Raw genomic sequence first — 19,076 nt, forward strand, 5'->3', positions numbered from 1 at the left:
AGAATTTCTTTATCAAACAGAACTCGAAAACCAAATGAAACCCTTTCTTACCTTAAATGCTTTATTGGTATCAATTTCTGCTGCCATCAATTCCCAATAGGAAGAAAATTTTACTTGATGTAATAAACGAGGCAACAGTGTAATTAAATGAAGCCCTTGAATTCCTTTCCAAAGATTCTTTGTTACTTTTACTTCAGATTTAATGACTATTTTATCTTTGCAGACTGTTCTCTGTTATTAGAAGTATGAAGAAATTACAACATTTATTTTAAAACAGCTGCAGTTTTCACTGCTTTCTGTCAAAGAGCTTTCAAAAATGAAAAGGAGCTAGAATAGAAAAAAAAAGGGGAAGTATCTCAGGTTTCTGTACAAATCATATATATTCTCTTAGTTGAATATTTGAGGATTTTTTTTTTCTGGGATATTTCATCAATTTTAATAAGTGTTATCTGTTCCTATTTTTTGTTGATCAATTGATAGAAAACCTCAGCGTTATATTTCCTGAAACTCACACACTGTGATTTTTTTTTGTAACATTTTTAATTGAGGTTAATATTTTTAAACTCTCGGAGTTAACATGCACAATGCAGTGCTGTTAGAATTTGGAAATAATGTGCTTTTCAGAAAAGGAGTTCACAAGCCAAATGTGCATTATACAACATAGATAGATTTTAGTTGTTTTGAAACCAAGCAGGTTTTGATTTAGTGATGAACTCTATTCTTTGAAATGGAATTGCTGTTCTGATCTTTCCTTTTGGGTATCCTGAAGTAAAAATAAAACCTTTCTCTCTTCCTTTCTATCCTCTTCCAAGATCTCTGCTTCCCTCCCCACATCTGTAAGTTATTCATGTACTATTTTTAGTGCTCCCCCGTGGCAAAACTTATAGCCGTCTGGTTTGGGCTGTATTCTCTCTTAATATTCCTATTTACACCCTAAGATCTCATTTGATAATTCCCACATGCCTCTCTCACATCCTTTACCTGTATTTGGAATAGCTGACTGAGCAACAGGCTGCTCCAGACTCTCCCCATGCTGACTAGAGCACAAATACTGGATTAGAATTTGACCTCTGTCTCTTGACTGTGTGTGGGGAAAAAACAATAAAGGACTGGGAAGACTTTCATTTGGAAAAAGCTATGTGCACCCTTTTTTTTTTTTTAACAAAGGATTTCTATGACACTTGTCACTGTAAAATACTGTGGAGAGAAGACTGTGGGGGACATCAAACTTCCAATACCTGAAGGGGCTACAAGAAAGCTGGGGAGGGACTATTTATGAAGGCTTGTAGTGATAGGATGAGGGGCAATGGGTATAAACTGGAGAAAAGCAGATTTAGATTAGACATAAGGAAAAATTTCTTAATTATGAGAGTGGGGAGGCCCTGACCCAGGTTGCCCAGGGAAGCTGTGGCTGCCCCATCCCTGGAGATGTTCAAGGCCAGGTTGGATGGGCCTTGGGCACCTGATCCAGTGGGAGGTGACCCTGCCCATGGCAGGGGAGTTGGAACTGGATGATCATTAAGGTCCTTTCCAACCCAAACTATTTATTGTATGATTCTATGATTCAATGATTCAATGATTCAATGATTCAATGATTCTATGATTCAATGATTCTATGATTCTGTGATTCTGTGATTCTATGACAGTGAATAGTTACATATTCCTTTTTTAGTTAGGAAACTGGATTAAAATTAAGTATCAAACCAAAGCTCTTGCAGCATGCTGCTGCAGCCATTGAAAGGCTTCATTACATTTTTATGTATACATGTAAAACTACCGTTTCACTTTGTGCTCAGTAGAACATAATTTGAACAGATGTTCATATCTTCATTGTGATACTTTTCATGATGAATTTTGATTGTGATGCAGACTAATTTAGGCACAGGTCTTTATAGAAAAGGGGTTACATCAGCAGCTTGCTCTTATGACAGAGTAAACGGTTTGAGTTTTATTTCTGTCTTTGCTTAAAAATGGTTGAATGGTCTTTTGCTTAAATCTGACAGCAAGTGACACAATCTCTACCGGCTTAGAATTCAGAGACCTGAACAACTGAAAACTGAGACAGAGGATGCAAATACTTACACGAGCCTTAATTAAACATCCACATCTGTTACATTCATCTCAGAAAATACCTCTTTTCTTTTCATGCAGGTGACCCCCAGTGACATATTATCTGCAGGGCCGGGCTGCCTTCCTTTCTACCGCTCATCTCCTGCATGTGGCACTGGTGACCATGGAATTCTCCTTGGAAATCTATCAATGCTGAATCCAAGACAACAGATCAATGGCTTAACATCTTTCCTTGATGCTTCTACTGTCTACGGCAGCACCTCTGCCGTTGAAAACAAGCTGAGGAATTTGACAAGCGAAGGCCTTCTTAGAGTAAACACTAAATATCACGACAACCACCGGGAATACCTGCCTTTTACCGACCGGATCCCATCCCCTTGTGCACAGGACTTGAATGCAAGTGGAGGTGAGAGGATTGAATGCTTTATGGCCGGTGACAGCCGATCCAGTGAGGTGACGTCTCTGGCAGCTATGCACACACTGTGGCTAAGAGAGCACAACCGCCTTGCCAGAGCTCTCAAAAACATCAACAGCCACTGGACCGCTGAGACAGTCTACCAAGAAGCACGAAAAATTGTTGGTGCTCTGCATCAGGTTGGCTGCTTCTTTGCTTTCTATACATTGCAGTGAATATTTTAGAATAGATTTGATCACAAAACATCAAATAGGCTTCAAATTTGGCATTCAAGGGATGGGTGGACAAGGCGCTGAGGGACATGGATTGATAGGAATGGTTGGACTCAATGATCCAGTGGATCTCTTCCAACCTGGCTATTCTATGATTCTATGACTTTTAAAGTTTTTCCCATTTTTCCACTTTTCTGAAAGCAATGTGCTTATCCTTAATTTGTCTAGACCCATCAATGCTCTGATTTTCATGACAGTTTCTACTCTGCTATATCTTTCTGCAGACTTCTCCCATGTCTGTTGAAGAGGCCTTTCCAGATGCATTTATAATGATTATAATGTCTCTGTATTTACACAGTATTCAATATGCTTATTTTCTCTTAGCAATTATATAATCAATAACTTCCCTGTGCAAAAATGCCCGCAAAGTTCTCAGTGAAGCATTAATGCATAAACTTCAAGGGTTACTCTTGATAGGAGATAGCAGAAGAAATAAATACAGGAAAATACAGAAGAGTCCATAAAGATGTCTGTATTAGACCTGAGAATAGGAAAATCTTTTTCCCACAATCACCTTAAAACATCACAAAGTTCTTACACAGTACCCCAAGTGGCCTCCTCCCTTCACCCCACAACAACTTCTATCCCTGCAGGCAACAGCCCATTTAGCCGATTCAGACCCTTTAGGTCATATAATTTGCCTGATGGCCAGGGGACACTTTCTTTTATTGACTCAACTCCACAGGTTTCACACCAGGCTCAGGGTCTGATCACACTTTCTGGTGGCTTTGGGGAAAGAATAATCCCTTGAGTCCCTTTTTCATGATTTAATTACTCAGGTTGTTCTTCCTGATGTTGCTCCTTCAAGCCTCACCAGGGTGTTTGTATTTGTGGAGATTCATCTTCAGTTAGATAACGTGAGAACAAGTCCATTATAATCCACAATACACGATGAGCAATATCAACACTAGAATAAACTGAAGACCAGTGAACTTTCCTACACTTTCTGATTCTTATAAACAGGTTTCTTTGTACCAAAAGAAGACTTTTTTGAAGATAACTTGGGGAAAGAGGGATGAAAAATTCACTGCTTTGATAAAACACTTTTCCTTTCTTCTGTCACAGTTTCCAGTCAGCAGTATATGCAGAATGTTTCCTTTGAGAAACCACCTGCATTTTTCATTGTTATTTACACTTAAAGCCAGATAACTTCAGAAAAGTAGCATACCTTATTTAATGGTATTTAGCTAGTCCTTTAGAAAATCTGACATATATATTTATATATAAAGCTTACATTAATCATGTCATCTCCTCTGCTATAAATGTACTGTTTGCATGAAAATAATGGCATTGACAAATCAGAACGGTTAGTGCTGGTCAGAAGAAAAGTGTGAATCCAAAAGTAAGCCCCTGTGTGTTCATACGTTTCTGATTTATGTCCACTAACATGACCTGAAAGAACACACTGTGCAAGGCAATACGCTGCATGAATCTGGGCTACTCATTATCTCTATCAGCATCACAGACTAATGAGATTTGCCCATGGCTCATTAGAAATGTGTTTGAGTTATATCTAGCTGGTTCGGAGACGTTCATTCAAGAGAGATAATAGGAGTATCTCTATTAACGTGGTATGCTAATCAGCACAGTAATGACAGCTCAAGTTGAGGTTACCTTGAGATTTCCAAACTAAAATTTTGCTTCAGTTGCTACACATCCCTAAAAGTCTCTCTTTTTGGAATGAATACTTTCAAGTATGATTTTTGCCTGTGGGTGTGTAATTATAGAGAACTGAACACAAAGCCTTCCCTTCTTTCTAGAACGAGGAGAATGAAAAAATATCTCTAGACTATACTTTTTCTCACGGCTGCCTTTATGGCACCATAAATATTTCTAGTGACAAGCTTTCAATAATTGGAACTTGACAGAGTCCCTAAACATAACAATTGCTTGTTGATATCCTGGACAAAACAGGTTTCTTGGTTGCATTGTAAATATGTTTCACTGAGTCTAGATATGCCACAACTGCAGTTAACTCTCCCCTTGTGATTTATAGGAATAATACATGCTTATCTCTAAAGTATTAACACTGTAGTGTACAGTGGTAAAAAATACATACTGTAGTTTACCTCATATGCAAAAAGGCATTTTTCATTGTCATTTACTAAATAAAATTAAACTGTCTTGTTTTGTTTATTCCTGTTTTGACCTGAGCAAACAGAATAAAGAGAATTGGGATTCCTCCTTTTAAGCTCTTTGAAAGAAAATAGTGTAAATTTGTTTTCTTTAAACAGAAAGTGTAGACAAAACAGGAAAAAAATGCTCAGTTGTGCAGCTGCTACATTCTTAACATTAGTATTTTGCATATATGTGGTTTTCAGGATGCAAATGCATGTACATTTGCTGTTCCTTCCAGGAACGTTTTCTCCTGATGTGTCATTTGGGTTGAGAAACCTGGATGATGTGGCACTAGTCACAGTGAGGCAGGAGTTTTGCAGATAAATCTGAATCAAATTCTCTTTCATTTATTACAGTATCAGATAGCCATCTCTAAGTTAATGGTGTTACTGCCAGTTGACCCTAATTGTAGCTGACAACCACCTCTAGTTTTCAGTGTTTATATAGGTGTTTTTTTTAATTTCATTCTACATGGAGAAGAGGAGGCTGAGGGGAGACCTCATTGCTCTCTACCACTACCTGAAAGGAGGTTGTGGAGAGGAGGGAGCTGGGCTCTTCTCCCAAGTGACAGGGGACAGGGTGAGAGGGAATGGCCTCAAGTTCTGCCAGGGGAGGTTCAGGCTGGACATTAGGAAAAAATTCTTCACAGAAAGGGTCATTGGGCACTGGCAGAGGCTGCCCAGGGAGGTGGTTGAGTCACCTTCCCTGGAGGGGTTTAAGGCACGGGTGGATGAGGTGCTGAGGGCCATGGTTTAGTGTTTGATAGGAATGGTTGGACTCGGTGATCCGGTGGGTCTTTTCCAACCTGGTGATTCTGTGATTCTATGATTTTCTTGTTCTCTGTGAGCATCTTGCATCTTTACTTCCCTGCCATGGTCCAAGACATGGGTGGAAGTGGGTGTCTTCTGAGGCTGACATATTTTAACTTAACTGCTGCTATTGGTTTCAACATGGATAACTTCGAAAAACCTCATTCATGAAATTAGATGTTTAGATAACCCCTCTCAGAATCTGAATTCGATGAAATTAGAAAAGATAAATAGATAAATAATAAATATTACAAAAGTATCTGTTGCATAGTGTTGTAACTCATGTTTTTAAAAAGTACACTTCAGACTATTCACTGAACTATAATAAAGTGTCCATTATATATTAAAATTTGAATGGTCATAAAATCACCCATTACAGAAAAGTTTAGGACTTCAATATCATCTGCAAATCCTTTAATATCTACAAAGAGAACTTCAAACCGACTATGCTTATCACTTGAATGAATTAAACATCACTGCTATGTCTAGTTGTGCTCTACTATTTCTGCAGTCTTTCTTGAGCACAGGAGCTTCATATAATTGGCTTTTCAGTATTTCAGTGAGATGCTGCTCCTTTGCAGTTACCTCTGGCCCATGGCAAAGACAAGTTTCACTTTTGGCCTTACTTATTCTTATGACAGTTCACGTATTTTTATATTATCTCTTCCAGTGTTTTTGGGGTTTTTTTAACCTTTTCTATCCATTGTGCCCTATTCACACATATTTTGGAAAAAGCCAGAGGGTTTTTGGCAAAGAAGATCTACTAAACATTATGAGATGCAACATGAATTTCTGTATCTTTTGCACCTGATTTGAAATAACTTCTAACAGGAGCAACAAGTTCTCAAAAATAACCTGAAATTTTATATTTCATTTCCAAATAATTAATGCATGGCTGACTTCTGCTGGAGGTGGTCCAGCTTGGAGGCAAATCCAGCCCTTGGGGAACTTCTGATGTAATTCTGCTTTCTGAATGAGGGGGATGCTACCTTTCATAGAATCATAGAATCATAGAATCATAGAATAACCAGGTTGGAAGAGACCCACCGGATCATTGAGTCCAACCATTTCACACCAGGAGACTGTTTAACTCAGAATATTATAGTGTTTGCAGATTAGGATTCAGTTACTTTTCTATAACAGTGCACAGGTGATTCATGATATATAAAAGCTATACAAAGCCTTGACTGACAGGCTTGGAATCACTCAGATTCTGTTTCTGAGCAACTATTTACCAGGTCTGAAATGCTATGAAATCAAAGATTCATTTTCTCTGATGTCAATAAATGAATAACATACAAATACTCTCAATCCCTTTGTAACTGTCTGGTCATATAGGCTACTAAAGTCACTTAAATATTCAGTATATTGTCTTCTGTTCAAAAGACAGTGCCCATTTGTCATCATCTTTCACAGAATTATAACATTGAAACAGTGACTGCCATGAAACAACAAAAATATTGACATTATCGATCAAAATTAATTTCTTCTTGAGACTTCTGTGGAGCTTGGAGTTGATGCTATGAGGTGCTGAAGGTCCCCTAAGAGGAGTCTGGGTTACAACTAATCTCATACTTGTCACAAGGAGTTGAGACTATCCAGTGCCTTGCAGGATCAGAGTCATAATATCCATATAAATCCCTTATGCTACTGCAAATACCTGAAAGTAAACTTATTATTCATAAATAGATTCAAAGTAAGTATAAGAATAAATAGTAGAGTGGTTCATTGTACTTGTTTGCAATTGCTTTTCCATATAGTCCCTTTCTGGCTCTGATTTTATTGCAGTATTTTTAGACAGGAATATTTCTTTGTTTCTGCAGGACAAGCTCAGTTGTTGAAAAAACATTGTATTGAAAGAAAGTATTATGTTTACCTGTGTCAAATATGAAAGCAAAGATATCTTTCAAATCATTCTTTCAAAGCAGCGAGCGCATACCGAAAAATCGTAATAAAAATAGATTTGATATTTATCAGCTGTTTACACTTAAAACTTATAGACATGTCAGTTTGAGAACTTGTAGCAAGCGTCTCCTTGACTTCACTCAGACAAATTCAGGCAACGTGTGTTCAGAGACTACATAAAGTCTGGATGTTACATGCTGATGTGCTTTAGATATGGCTCTCTGTCAGACTCCAGATGCTTTCTGGCAGGATCAACTGCTGCACTAATAACATCTTTTTAATGTGTATTGTGTGTAAATCATAGAATCATAGAATAACCAGGTTGGAAGAGACCCACTGGATCATCAAGTCCAACCATTCCTATCAAATCACCTCCACTTGAAGGGGCCTTGATTAACGCTTGGAGGTTTCTATGAAACACATGTGTCTCCTAACTCAAGGCAGGCCTAAGACCCCTTTTATACCATAGCCTTTTAATTTTCCTCTTGAAACAGCAACCCCTTCTCCCTGACCAAGGGACCAGGAAATAAAGATCTTTCCTCTGGAGCAAATGAAAAATCTGATCTGCCCTTTACTTCAGGGAATCTGGCCTTTAAGAGCAGCTTCGCTTGGGATTTCATTTATAATGAGACAAGAAATATCAGGATGTTTGCTTCCATTGCTAACCTAGTCCTTTTAAAAGTCTTTGCTTATAAAAAGTAACTCTAAATCTGAAATTAGAAAGAACTGTTGTCTTGCAAAACATCTGTGAATGTAGCAAAAGGTTAACTTCTCAAATGGCAGTGTCAGTATTCATTTCAAGCAATTATTTTATTTTCTTCATGTTGCATTAAAGGAGCTGCAAAAGGAATTATATCCTATTGTCTTTCAAATATTTTGTTCACTGCATGACCTAACCTGAAAATGTAGAGAGGTTGTTACTTCTACCTTCTGAGAAAAATGAGTTCTGATGGAATATGCTCATCTCTGTGCCATGCCTAGAATAAAGATATAATACAAGTTTCTCATAAGGACATTTTATGCCAACTAGCTTTGCAATATGCACTATATCAAGCTCGAAGTACGTTTGTCTATTTATTTTATTGCACACTCCATTAAATATATAAAGTATTTTATTGAGTTCGTTCCACTTCATATTCATTACGCTTTATTGAGTTCAGTGGAATCTTTAACATATAATGCACTTTCATTTTACTTGGTACATTAGATAATTTTCCCTTTTTTTTGGTCACGATTACTCATTTGCTTTGTTCATGCAACTATAATGTTATATTATAAAAAAATTGTCAGAAGGTGCTTATCAGTGTTTTAATTTTTGAAGTGCATTTTTTAGGAGTCTTTAAATTGGCTTGGGTTTAGCATAAAATGCCTAGCAAGGGATTCTGGAAAAGCACTGAATGATAAAAGTTTCTTTTTCTTTTCTTTCAGATTATTACTTTAAGAGATTATATTCCCAAAATCATCGGTCCAGATGCTTTTAATCTGTATATTGGTGTTTATACAGGTTATGATCCCACAATGAATCCCACAGTTTCTAATGTATTTTCAACAGCTGCTTTTCGTTTTGGTCACGCAACAATCCAACCGATAGTAAGGCGGTTGAATGCCCAATATTTAGATAATTCAGAACTCCCAAATCTTCATTTGCATGAAGTATTTTTTAGTCCCTGGAGGCTCATTAAAGAAGGTATGATTTTATTTAAAATATTTGGGTATTTTTCTTTCTGGAATATCGTAACTTTTTTCAAAGTTATTTATCTTGAATTAGGACTAGGAACATTCATTTGATTGCACCACTGACTGAAGTCGCTAAAGGGGTTCCAGAGAACTAACATGAAATGGAACAACTGTTCTGAGTTAAATAGTTGTCTGAATCAGATTAAACAAGTCTAGTAGACTCACGATAGATTGATGATGAAGATATTTCACTTTTTGGGTTTTGGGGTTTTCTTTGTGGATAAATGTAATCTCAGTTTGCAAATTTTCTTACACCTGAAAAGGCAGATGGAGCCTTTCCATAGCACTATTACTTCTATTTCAACCTGCAACACACTTTTGCATCTGTTTGAACCTAAAAGCCTGTGTCAAATGTTTAAAAAACATAGAAGCATACATACATTCACATTTGTTAAGAAAGATAAAATGTTTTATATATGCACTGTGACGTTATGTTATTTTTATGTTTAAAGGAGGCTTGGATCCTTTACTAAGGGGTCTTCTAGCACACTCAGCAAAACTGCAAGTGCAAGATCAACTACTGAATGAGGAATTAACAGAAAAACTCTTTGTGTTGTCCAATAACGGTTCACTGGATTTAGCATCATTAAATTTACAGCGTGGCCGTGACCACGGACTCCCAGGTCTATTGATTTTTTTCTCGAGTTTTCTCTTAACTGGTAACTGAACTGTAACTGTTTTAATTCAGAATGAAATTATAAGCTTTAAAATAATATATTTAGTTATCAGAAAATTAACTTAAGTCTCTTTTAAAATGTAAGTGGCCAATATATTTTAACTTGGATAGAAACTCCATATTTCCCAGCATTTGAAATTAAAATAACCTGTGAAATCTGCAATCTGGGTACTAGTGAGTGGATCTGGGTGTGCTTGATGCAGGTACCTGAGGTTGTTCTTGCTGGAACCAGCTCTAGAACACTGGGGTTTCTGCCTGCAGCACCTACTTACCATTGGCAAGTCGCCCCCAGCCTGTGGGACAAGTCAGCTTAGGGGCAACCTCATTGGTTCTATTGACCACAAAAGGTGTTACGATATCTCCAGGAGTAGCCTAGATGGCTTATTTGGGTCCACACATAATATTACATGGTTTTTCCTGGGTTTTGCACTACATTTCTTACTCTAATCAGCCCAAGGTAAGACTGAAATAACATTTAAGAAGGGTTAGCCTGTCAGGCCATGTATGTACCAGCTTTGAGGAGGATTGTTGTTTCAAATTGATCACACCACTTCTTTAAACAGACAGGAGGTTCCCAATCCTTTGTAATAACCTCTTACAAGCAGGCCACACATTCTGAGAGCAGAAGCAACAACCCTCGTCATGGTAGACAGGGCCTCCTTCTTTTTTGTTTCTCAAACTGTGTCCTGACCCCCTTGTCTCATCAGACCACTTGTCTGCACGAATAAAGAACAAGCCTGGCTGCCCTTCTATGCTCTGAACCTCATGTCCCACCCAGGGAGGTAGGGCTGCCTCATTGTCAAAAGGCATTACGTCTCTGGATGACAACCTTCTCCATTTCTCCTGTGTGACTCTACAGCTAGAAATATACAACTTGTTGGCCCTGGACACTAGACATGAAGTCTGACACTGGCCTGGAGTTTAAAGCTCTCCACTACACAACGGAGGTTTGATCTCCCAGAGCAGAAATTAAAGTTTTCTTGGGATATGGGGGGTTTAATTCCAATACTGTAAAAAAAATATGAAAGAAATATATTTTCCATGTGCCCTAGACACTCTCCTTAGTTAAGCTCTTGAGTTACTAAGTTCGTTCAGGTTACTTCTTGCCCAGTCTTCACCTAACACCTGTATTTCTGGAAAACACAAGACACAGTGCATGCTCCTTTTATCATGCTTTCCTTGCTTAACTTTGGGACAATTTTTTAAACCTTTCTTTTCCTTCCTGACAATGATGTATGAATTGCATATTCTGTAGTTTCAGATCCTGCTATCATTTACCCAATCAATTTAACCAATAATAATAAGTCTATTTTTAGACACAACTATCTATGACTGTGCTCTAGGTTGTCAGAATCCAACGCTTATTAATTTCATACATCATGATTAAGAGTCAACTCTAATCCTCCTTTTGACATAATATTTACAGGTTATAATGACTGGCGAGAATTTTGTGGCTTACCAAAACTGGAAACTCAAGCTGACCTGCTTACAGTAATAGCCAATCAAAATGTCACCGAAAAGGTTGTGGAATTGTACCATAATCCTAACAATATTGATGTTTGGCTTGGTGGTCTGGTAGAAGACTTTCTCCCAGGTGCTAGAACTGGTCCTCTCTTTGCATGTATAATTGGAAAGCAAATGAAAGCACTAAGGGATGGTGACCGGTGAGTTTATTCATGCTATTGAATCATTTGTGTAATATGCAGAAACAATGGATATTTAACAGATCTATGAGGATGCTTCCCAGAACATAAGACAACATGATACTTAAACAAGCTTTAAACAAATGATTCCCTGCCACTTCAACTTTTTTAACTTCACTCCTTAAATTTTCTTGAATGAGCTCTTCCCAATTCTTCTTTGTTCTGCATATACTTTCAGTTCCAGCTGATGTGGAGATTGTTTCTGCGATATTAAGATACCCAACTTTGCATTCCTGGTTGAAATGCAAGGTGCCATCATTTAAATGTCCCAGGGGCAGCTAAATTCTGTTTGGGTGGATGTAGTACTGTGCAGGCTTTAGCTGTGTGATCCCCGAGGGCTGCACTAGGCTCGGAGTCCTTAACTGGAAGAACCTCAATATTTTCCATAGCAACCATAGCAAAATCAGAAAGGGAAGGCAAAGAGCTGCAAAATCAGACTTGCTAGAGAGGATAAGAGAGGATAATAAAAACATTGTATGCCTAGTCCTACATGAACTGCGTGAACTGAGACTGCAGAATGCTCCCAGAATTGCCTCATCAGACATAACATGGTATGTCCCTTCACCCAGCTCTGCAGAACCACCACCAGGATCTCGTATCTGTTCAACCCCTCACACCAGGAAGATGGGAGAAAGGCAGCTTCAGTTCACAAAACGGTCCAGGATGCAGCCTATATCTTGCTTCTGCTCCTGAAGCAATTATAAAACCAACCTTTATTTCATTTTCTTCATGTACTGGTGGTGGTAATTTTTAATCTCATGAGAAGACTAATTTTAAACTGCTCACAACATGCTAGCAGCAGCGCTTTAAGTACATCTGGTCCTTAAGCTCACCTTTAAGCTCCTCTCATAAGTCACTGTTGTGGAAAGAAACCATTAGGTAAATAAGCATCCAAGGCAGAATTTAAATTTGAACTTTAAAAAATGTTAATTAATTAGCTCACAGGAAAAAGCACTGTTAATCATAAAGGTGATATTAACACCAACTGTATCGACAACAAACATTCCACCCAGCTGTGTTAAAACCATGGTTGAAAATCCTCTGAACTGCACAGGCATATTTGACCCCATCTGGGGAAGGACAATCTATCAAGGCTCCTTCAGCCTTGTTTCCATAACTTATTATGATTCAGTGTCTTATGATACTCCTAGCATTAATTAAACTTAAGCATAATTTAACATTAAATTCAAACTGAGAAAAAGAGAATTCTAATAATAAAAAAAAAATTAAAAAAAAATCCCAAGTTTCTGGCACAAAGTTTGCGTCAGCAATATTAAGTGTGAAATTGTATTTTCATTAAAACTATGATAAGGAACTGAGCGAGCTGAAGTTTGTTGTTCTGGAATTTGAACCTTTGTCTTAGTACTAAACTTCAGTGTGCTCAGCAGGATCACAAATGCCACAATATTATGAACAAGGCTATCACTAACTGAGATATTAAAGAGCAGATTTCTTGGTTTATGAGTATCTGGTCCAGCAGTGACTCATTCCTGGCTGGCACAACGTACATTTGTATGAGGAAGAAGTCCTCTATGCATTCCAGGAACTTGATGGGATGACATGTGAGATGCTGTACCAACAAACATCTGGGTAGTTGAAATCACCCATAAGAACCTGATTTTGTTGACCCAAAGCTTGCTTGAGTGACCTGCATGTTGCTTCACAGGCATTATCATCTTGGTTTGGTCAGTAAGGGGTGCCTGCTGTAAGATCCTCCCTAGAGACAAGTAAGTAGAATTCAAAACCTATGGCATGGGAAAATCTTTTATGGTTACTCCTGTAATTCTCTCATAATTTATCCATAAAAAATATATGAATGTCCAGTGAATCCAGAATTGCACGAGATTAAGTATCCAGCTCAAACAAATTACTTCCAAATTTTTCTCTCAGGATTGTAACTTTTTTTTGTATCATAAATGATAAGCAATTCTGCAGATGTGAATCACAGTTTTAACCAGCTGACTTTAACACATCATCCGAGGTGACCAGTACATCAGACTTTTAGTGACTTTCAAGCTGAATATGTAAGTCTGCAGATCATGATGTTCACTTTTATTATAGTTGCATCACCTACATTTTTCTGTAATTCTTATTTGTAGTCTCTTACATAGGATACTGTGAAAGTAAGAATATTCAATCCTCAGCTCTCTGAATATGACCTTGTCAAACTATTTCTATCAATATTTCCAGATTTTGGTGGGAAAATGATAATGTTTTCACAGAAGCTCAAAAGCATGAACTCAAAAAGCATTCATTATCCCGCGTGATTTGTGACAACACAGGAATTTCTGAAGTGCCACCAGATGCCTTTCAACTTGGAAAGTTTCCACAGGATTTTAAACATTGTGACGAAATACCTGGCATGAATTTAGAAGCTTGGCAAGAATCCTATCAGGAAGGTAACCTGATAATTACTGATCTTTTCTTATGGGAGGGGAGAGTAATCGGTAGTTAGAGCACTGACATTGGTTGTGGTAGGTCTTGAGTTACTGGTCTGATGCAGATCTTCATATTTCTGCCACTTAGCACAGGATCTAGGTCTTTCTCTCCTTCTTTCCCAACTTAGCCTGTAAAAAAGATCGCATTTGACAACATTAGTCCAATGACATGAATGGCTTGTGAGAGTTCTTAGAGAGAAAGAAAATATTAAGAACTCTGCCGAACGTATTATTAGAAGACAGTGCTAATTTTACAAGGGTCAGAAGTCAAACTTGAGATATTTCATATAAATTCTTGTACAGAAAGGAATATTAAATTCTTGATCATCTTAAAACCTGTCAGTAATTTCACTGAAGTTAATTTAGAGCAGTAATGGAGAATAATGTTCGTATTTGAAGGTAGGGAGGTGTTTTTTTAAGAGCTTGTAATAGAGTCTTTTTATTTGTAGAAGAAATATGTGGAACACCGAAAAGTGTGGAAAATGGTGATTTCATATACTGTTCGGATTTTGGAAAATCTACAGTGACTTATTCATGTCAATATGGATTTCAATTACAAGGAGAAGAGCAATTAACCTGCACAAGTAAAGGATGGAACTTTGAGGCTCCTGTTTGTATAGGTACTCATATTTTTGTTGTTGTTTCTGAATTTTCTAAAAGCTAAAGTCCAGCACAGTTCATTGGAAGTGAACTCCCTCCTATTCTCTCTTGTAGTCAACTTTCTGGTTTGTAGGTTCAATAACATGATAACGTGAAACTCTCCTTGTTCCAGAATTTCTATCCACCCCATTATTAGCAATCAAGCTGATGATAGGAAAATGTCACTAACAATTACCTAATTAAGAAAATATGGGTCAATTAGCAGAAGGAAAAAAACCCCAGGAAATCAAAATTACAATTTTCTTCATCCTACATTCAACATAAAATCAAGACAGACAGTTGTCATTTCCAATTGGGGTTGTTCAGCCTGGAGAAGAGGAGGTGTGGGGAAACCTTATAGTAGCCTCCCAGTACTTAAAGGGAGCCTAAAAAGAAAGCTGGAGAGGAACTTCTTACAAGGGCCTGTGATGATAGGATGAGGGGTAATGACTTTAAAACGAAAGAAGGCAGATATAGATTAGACATAAGAAAGAAATTCTTCCCTGTGAGGGTGGTGAGACACTGGCAGGGGTTGCCTAGAGAAGCTGTGGCTGCCCCATCCCTGGAAATGTTCAAGGCCAGGTTGGATGTGGCTTTGAGCAACCTGGTCCAGTGGGAGGTGTCCCTGCACAGGGCTGGGAGTGGGAACTAGGTCGTCTTAAAGGTGCCTTCCAAACCAAACCATTCTATGATTCTATCATTCTAATAATAGCTTCATTTCTAATATTCCCTCCCCAACAAGCTGTGAATAGATTTGCCAGAAGTGAATTATTTCTTCAGGTACAAAAATAGAATAGATCAGAAATCCATAAAAAGATATTGTCTTTCATCTCTTCATACACATTTTCAGGGAAATATTTTCTGTTATTTTAATTATTCTGCTCTTTTTCCTTTTGCCTTACTTTTCTGTTGAAAAGAATAGGATAGGAAGAAAGAGAATGTGGCAAATATTTAATTACAAGACCGTCACTCTTTGCACCTATGAAAGATTAATTTTCTCTGTTCACATTTGAAATACACATACATACACTTGCGTGTGTGTATATACAAACACAGACACACAGTTACTCAAACTGCTCAGCTTTACAACAACGTGAGAGAATATGAAACCTGAAAAGGCCATATTTAGGAATTTATTGTGGATGGGGGTAAATTAATTTGAATGCGAGTGCTGCAGCTGATCCGCAATAAAGTCTGCTTATCAGTATTTCTGTGACAGCGGAACTGAAAGCTATTCATTCTAATTGTATACCTGGTATGGAAAAGGTCAAATGAAATTTGCAGCTCTTTACTTTATTCAAATCGTATTTATCCACTGAATTCCACCCACATAAATACCATATAAAGAAATAAAGCTGTTAAATGAATTATAATAAAATCTTTTCTACAGATTAATGGTCTGGCATCAAACTGAATAAATAAGTTATAGGAATGAATCATTCCTCGCCCTAGTTTCTTTTAATATGTTCAGTAATGTAAACAAAAGACTGTATATCTGCTATAGGAAAACAAGCTGCTGCGTGTATTAAATAAGCAATGCCTTTACTAAGAGAAAACCATCAAAACCCACTTATGCAGATGCTACTTGAGTTTTACAGTAGAAAGCACTTTGTTCCATGTGTGTTTGTGCAATGTGTTCCTATTCTTCTAAATGTTCAGCAAATTAGGAGTAAGTCAAGCAATATAATGAGGAGGATTGAGCTTAGCATTTCTGCAGATGGTTTCACAATTATATGCTGCTCTGGAAAAGAAAGAGTGGCCTGCTGGCAAAAGCATAGGAATCTGAGAGCTGTTAATTCCTGCTTACTAACTTGGGCTTTGAAATAAATAATTTCTATTGATTCAGGAAGTCATTTAGTGCTAGATTACACTACCTTTCTTTATATTACGTGGTATCTTACTCTTGATAGATAACTTTGTCTACTTTAATCAAGTACTGCTCTCTTTGAGTAGTAGGACAGGCTGGTAAGATCTGACATGCACTACCTAGTACTAGAGAAGAGATAGCTAGTTAACAGATAGTTTGACCGTAGATCTACAAAAGCTGAAACAGCTCATTTAAATTACAGTGCAGGCAAAGCCTGTGCAGGTTTTCCTTCCCAGACAATGATGAAACTGGTTGGAGTTAACCCAAAATATAGTCTTGAAGGGAGTAGTGGTTATTCAGGAATCTTCATCCTGAACAACAGATTATTTTCCTGCTTCAGAGGTGTTATGACTGTTAGTGTTTCTTAAGGGTTCTGAAGTTTAAGATTATCCCTAGCAGTCTTTTGACTGTCTTAGTTCATGACTAGCTTTAGATACAGCTACTGCATTGTGTTAAAATTTCAGAGGATCATGCTTGATCCTATTTCCAATGAGAGAATTCCATAAGTGGCCTGAGTGACAATGTTAAACGAAGTCGGTAAATCATTCCTACAGGGTCAGTTTCTAATATCGATCAAAAAAAGAGTTACTTAGCCTGAAGCAGCAGATTAAACATTGTGTTCAAGAAGGAAAGGAATATAACCAAAAAGAAAACACATTATGTGCTGAACTAGTTGCTCACATATGGGCTTGCAGTCCTTTCTAGGATCATGAATCAGAGGCATCGAATAGGCTTACAAATATTATACAAGACTAATGGAAAACTATTTAAAACAGTGCTGGAAACCTACCTTTAGGCAACCAAATCCAGTCGTGCAGGTAAATACTACACAGAAAGAAGAAAGATGCAGAAATATGGAAAAAAACATCATTCTTACCCTTATTGAGTACTTTCTTTACTGCATTCCACACTGTCTTCCATTTAACCTGAATATGAGAGTAAAAGGTCCTGAATGGCCTCAAGAACAATAAGTTTATGGACAGTTTTCAACAGATAATTGTTCATCTGCCTAACATTCTGTCAGGATATTGTTATATCGCAAAATTTATATAGCATATAGAAATAACAGACTTTGCAGTGATATCACAGAGTACTGTTACAAACTTTGTAATCAAATCTGACCTGAATCCTTGGCTCCTCCAAATCATACCTGCAAAAAGTATAGAACTCTGCCAACGGTATTATTATCTCTGCAGAGAGCTCTTGAGTTTTTTTCATTTTAAAAAATTAAGCCAACTGCTATTGGTAGCTTTTGGCAGATTGCCAAACAGACATTTTCTTTTTCCATCATTTCTATTTTAAAAGTAAACAATCAAAAAACAAAAATCAAAACAAACACACACAAGTGCAAAATATGCCAACAATGTCCTTTGAACACTAACAATGGGGATCTTTGGCAGTATCTATGTGTCATTGAAGCTACACAATACATTTAATTTATGAATAGTTGTAGAAGGTGTGTATGAGAACATAGTTATCCTTCTCTGTAATTTCTGATGACTATTGATCAGCTTGTCTTAATTTTGCAGACATCAATGAATGTGAAAATGCGATTAATCCACCATGCCCTCCTTCTGCTAAATGTGTTAACACTAAAGGCAGCTACAGATGTCTCCATGATGATCCTTATAAGCTGACAGAAGATGGAAGAACATGCATTGGTACTTCTTGTGAACCTACAGTCCATTAAGACTTCCTTTATTATGATTAACAACGCTGTAAAACTCATAAAATTGAGATTTATTGAAGAGCTGTTAACATGCAAAAATCCTCTACATAGTCATGTATATAAAGATACAGTCAGATCCTGTAAATTAAATGAAAGTATTGAATAAATAATACAGACACAGAAGTAAGCTTTTCATTTTCCATTTTTACCATATATAAACCACTATTTCCTGACAGTGCGTATGAAGGGGGAATGAAATCTGTTTCAGTTTTTCCTAGTTAGTATCCAAACTCAACATCTGATTAACTAAGTTCCACCTACTCCACTCCAAAACTGTTAACTCTTCTAGAGCTATCATAAATTACACATTTTCTTGGATTTTAGCATGAGTGAAAGCTTTATTGTGTGTTAAAGTTAAGGTTAAAGTATGTAGTTGCCCACTGATGTAAAGCAGTACCTGTTCTGGGCAAAGAATGCATAGGTCTGTAAAAGGTTCCATGAAAATTTACAATCCAAACTCAAGTGGACAGAAATCTGCTTTACCAAACAGCCTAGGGGAAGCACAGAACATTTTGAGTGCTTAGATCTCATGTTTGGGGCACTGCATGCTGTGCAATCATAAGCAGACTAAATCTCACCAATGTCACATTTCATCTTCCCTGTTTCAGCAAATAACCTGAGTTTGACACGTGGGATTACACTGTCCCTTCTTTTTAATTGCAAAGAAAACGTAGAGCAATTCCTTAGCAAGGAAAATT

At 37.3% G+C, this 19,076-nt stretch overlaps 1 protein-coding gene across 1 annotated transcript in view; it reads left to right on the plus strand.

Annotated features, from left to right (window-relative positions):
• The window catches only part of TPO (thyroid peroxidase), a 45,334-nt gene extending 26,923 nt beyond the window's left edge, over window positions 1-18,411 (plus strand). The window contains exons 8-14 of the mRNA XM_069851615.1: window positions 2,152-2,664; window positions 9,018-9,276; window positions 9,779-9,949; window positions 11,429-11,666; window positions 13,896-14,104; window positions 14,593-14,763; window positions 18,179-18,411. Coding sequence (XP_069707716.1) covers window positions 2,152-2,664; window positions 9,018-9,276; window positions 9,779-9,949; window positions 11,429-11,666; window positions 13,896-14,104; window positions 14,593-14,763; window positions 18,179-18,339 — 1,722 coding nt within the window. The 3' untranslated portion in view covers window positions 18,340-18,411. The remainder of the gene's footprint in view (window positions 1-2,151; window positions 2,665-9,017; window positions 9,277-9,778; window positions 9,950-11,428; window positions 11,667-13,895; window positions 14,105-14,592; window positions 14,764-18,178) is intronic.
• Window positions 18,412-19,076: the final 665 nt, after the last annotated feature.

Source organism: Phaenicophaeus curvirostris, chromosome 2, assembly GCF_032191515.1.
Source record: "Phaenicophaeus curvirostris isolate KB17595 chromosome 2, BPBGC_Pcur_1.0, whole genome shotgun sequence".
NCBI classification, from domain to species: Eukaryota; Metazoa; Chordata; class Aves; order Cuculiformes; family Cuculidae; genus Phaenicophaeus; species Phaenicophaeus curvirostris.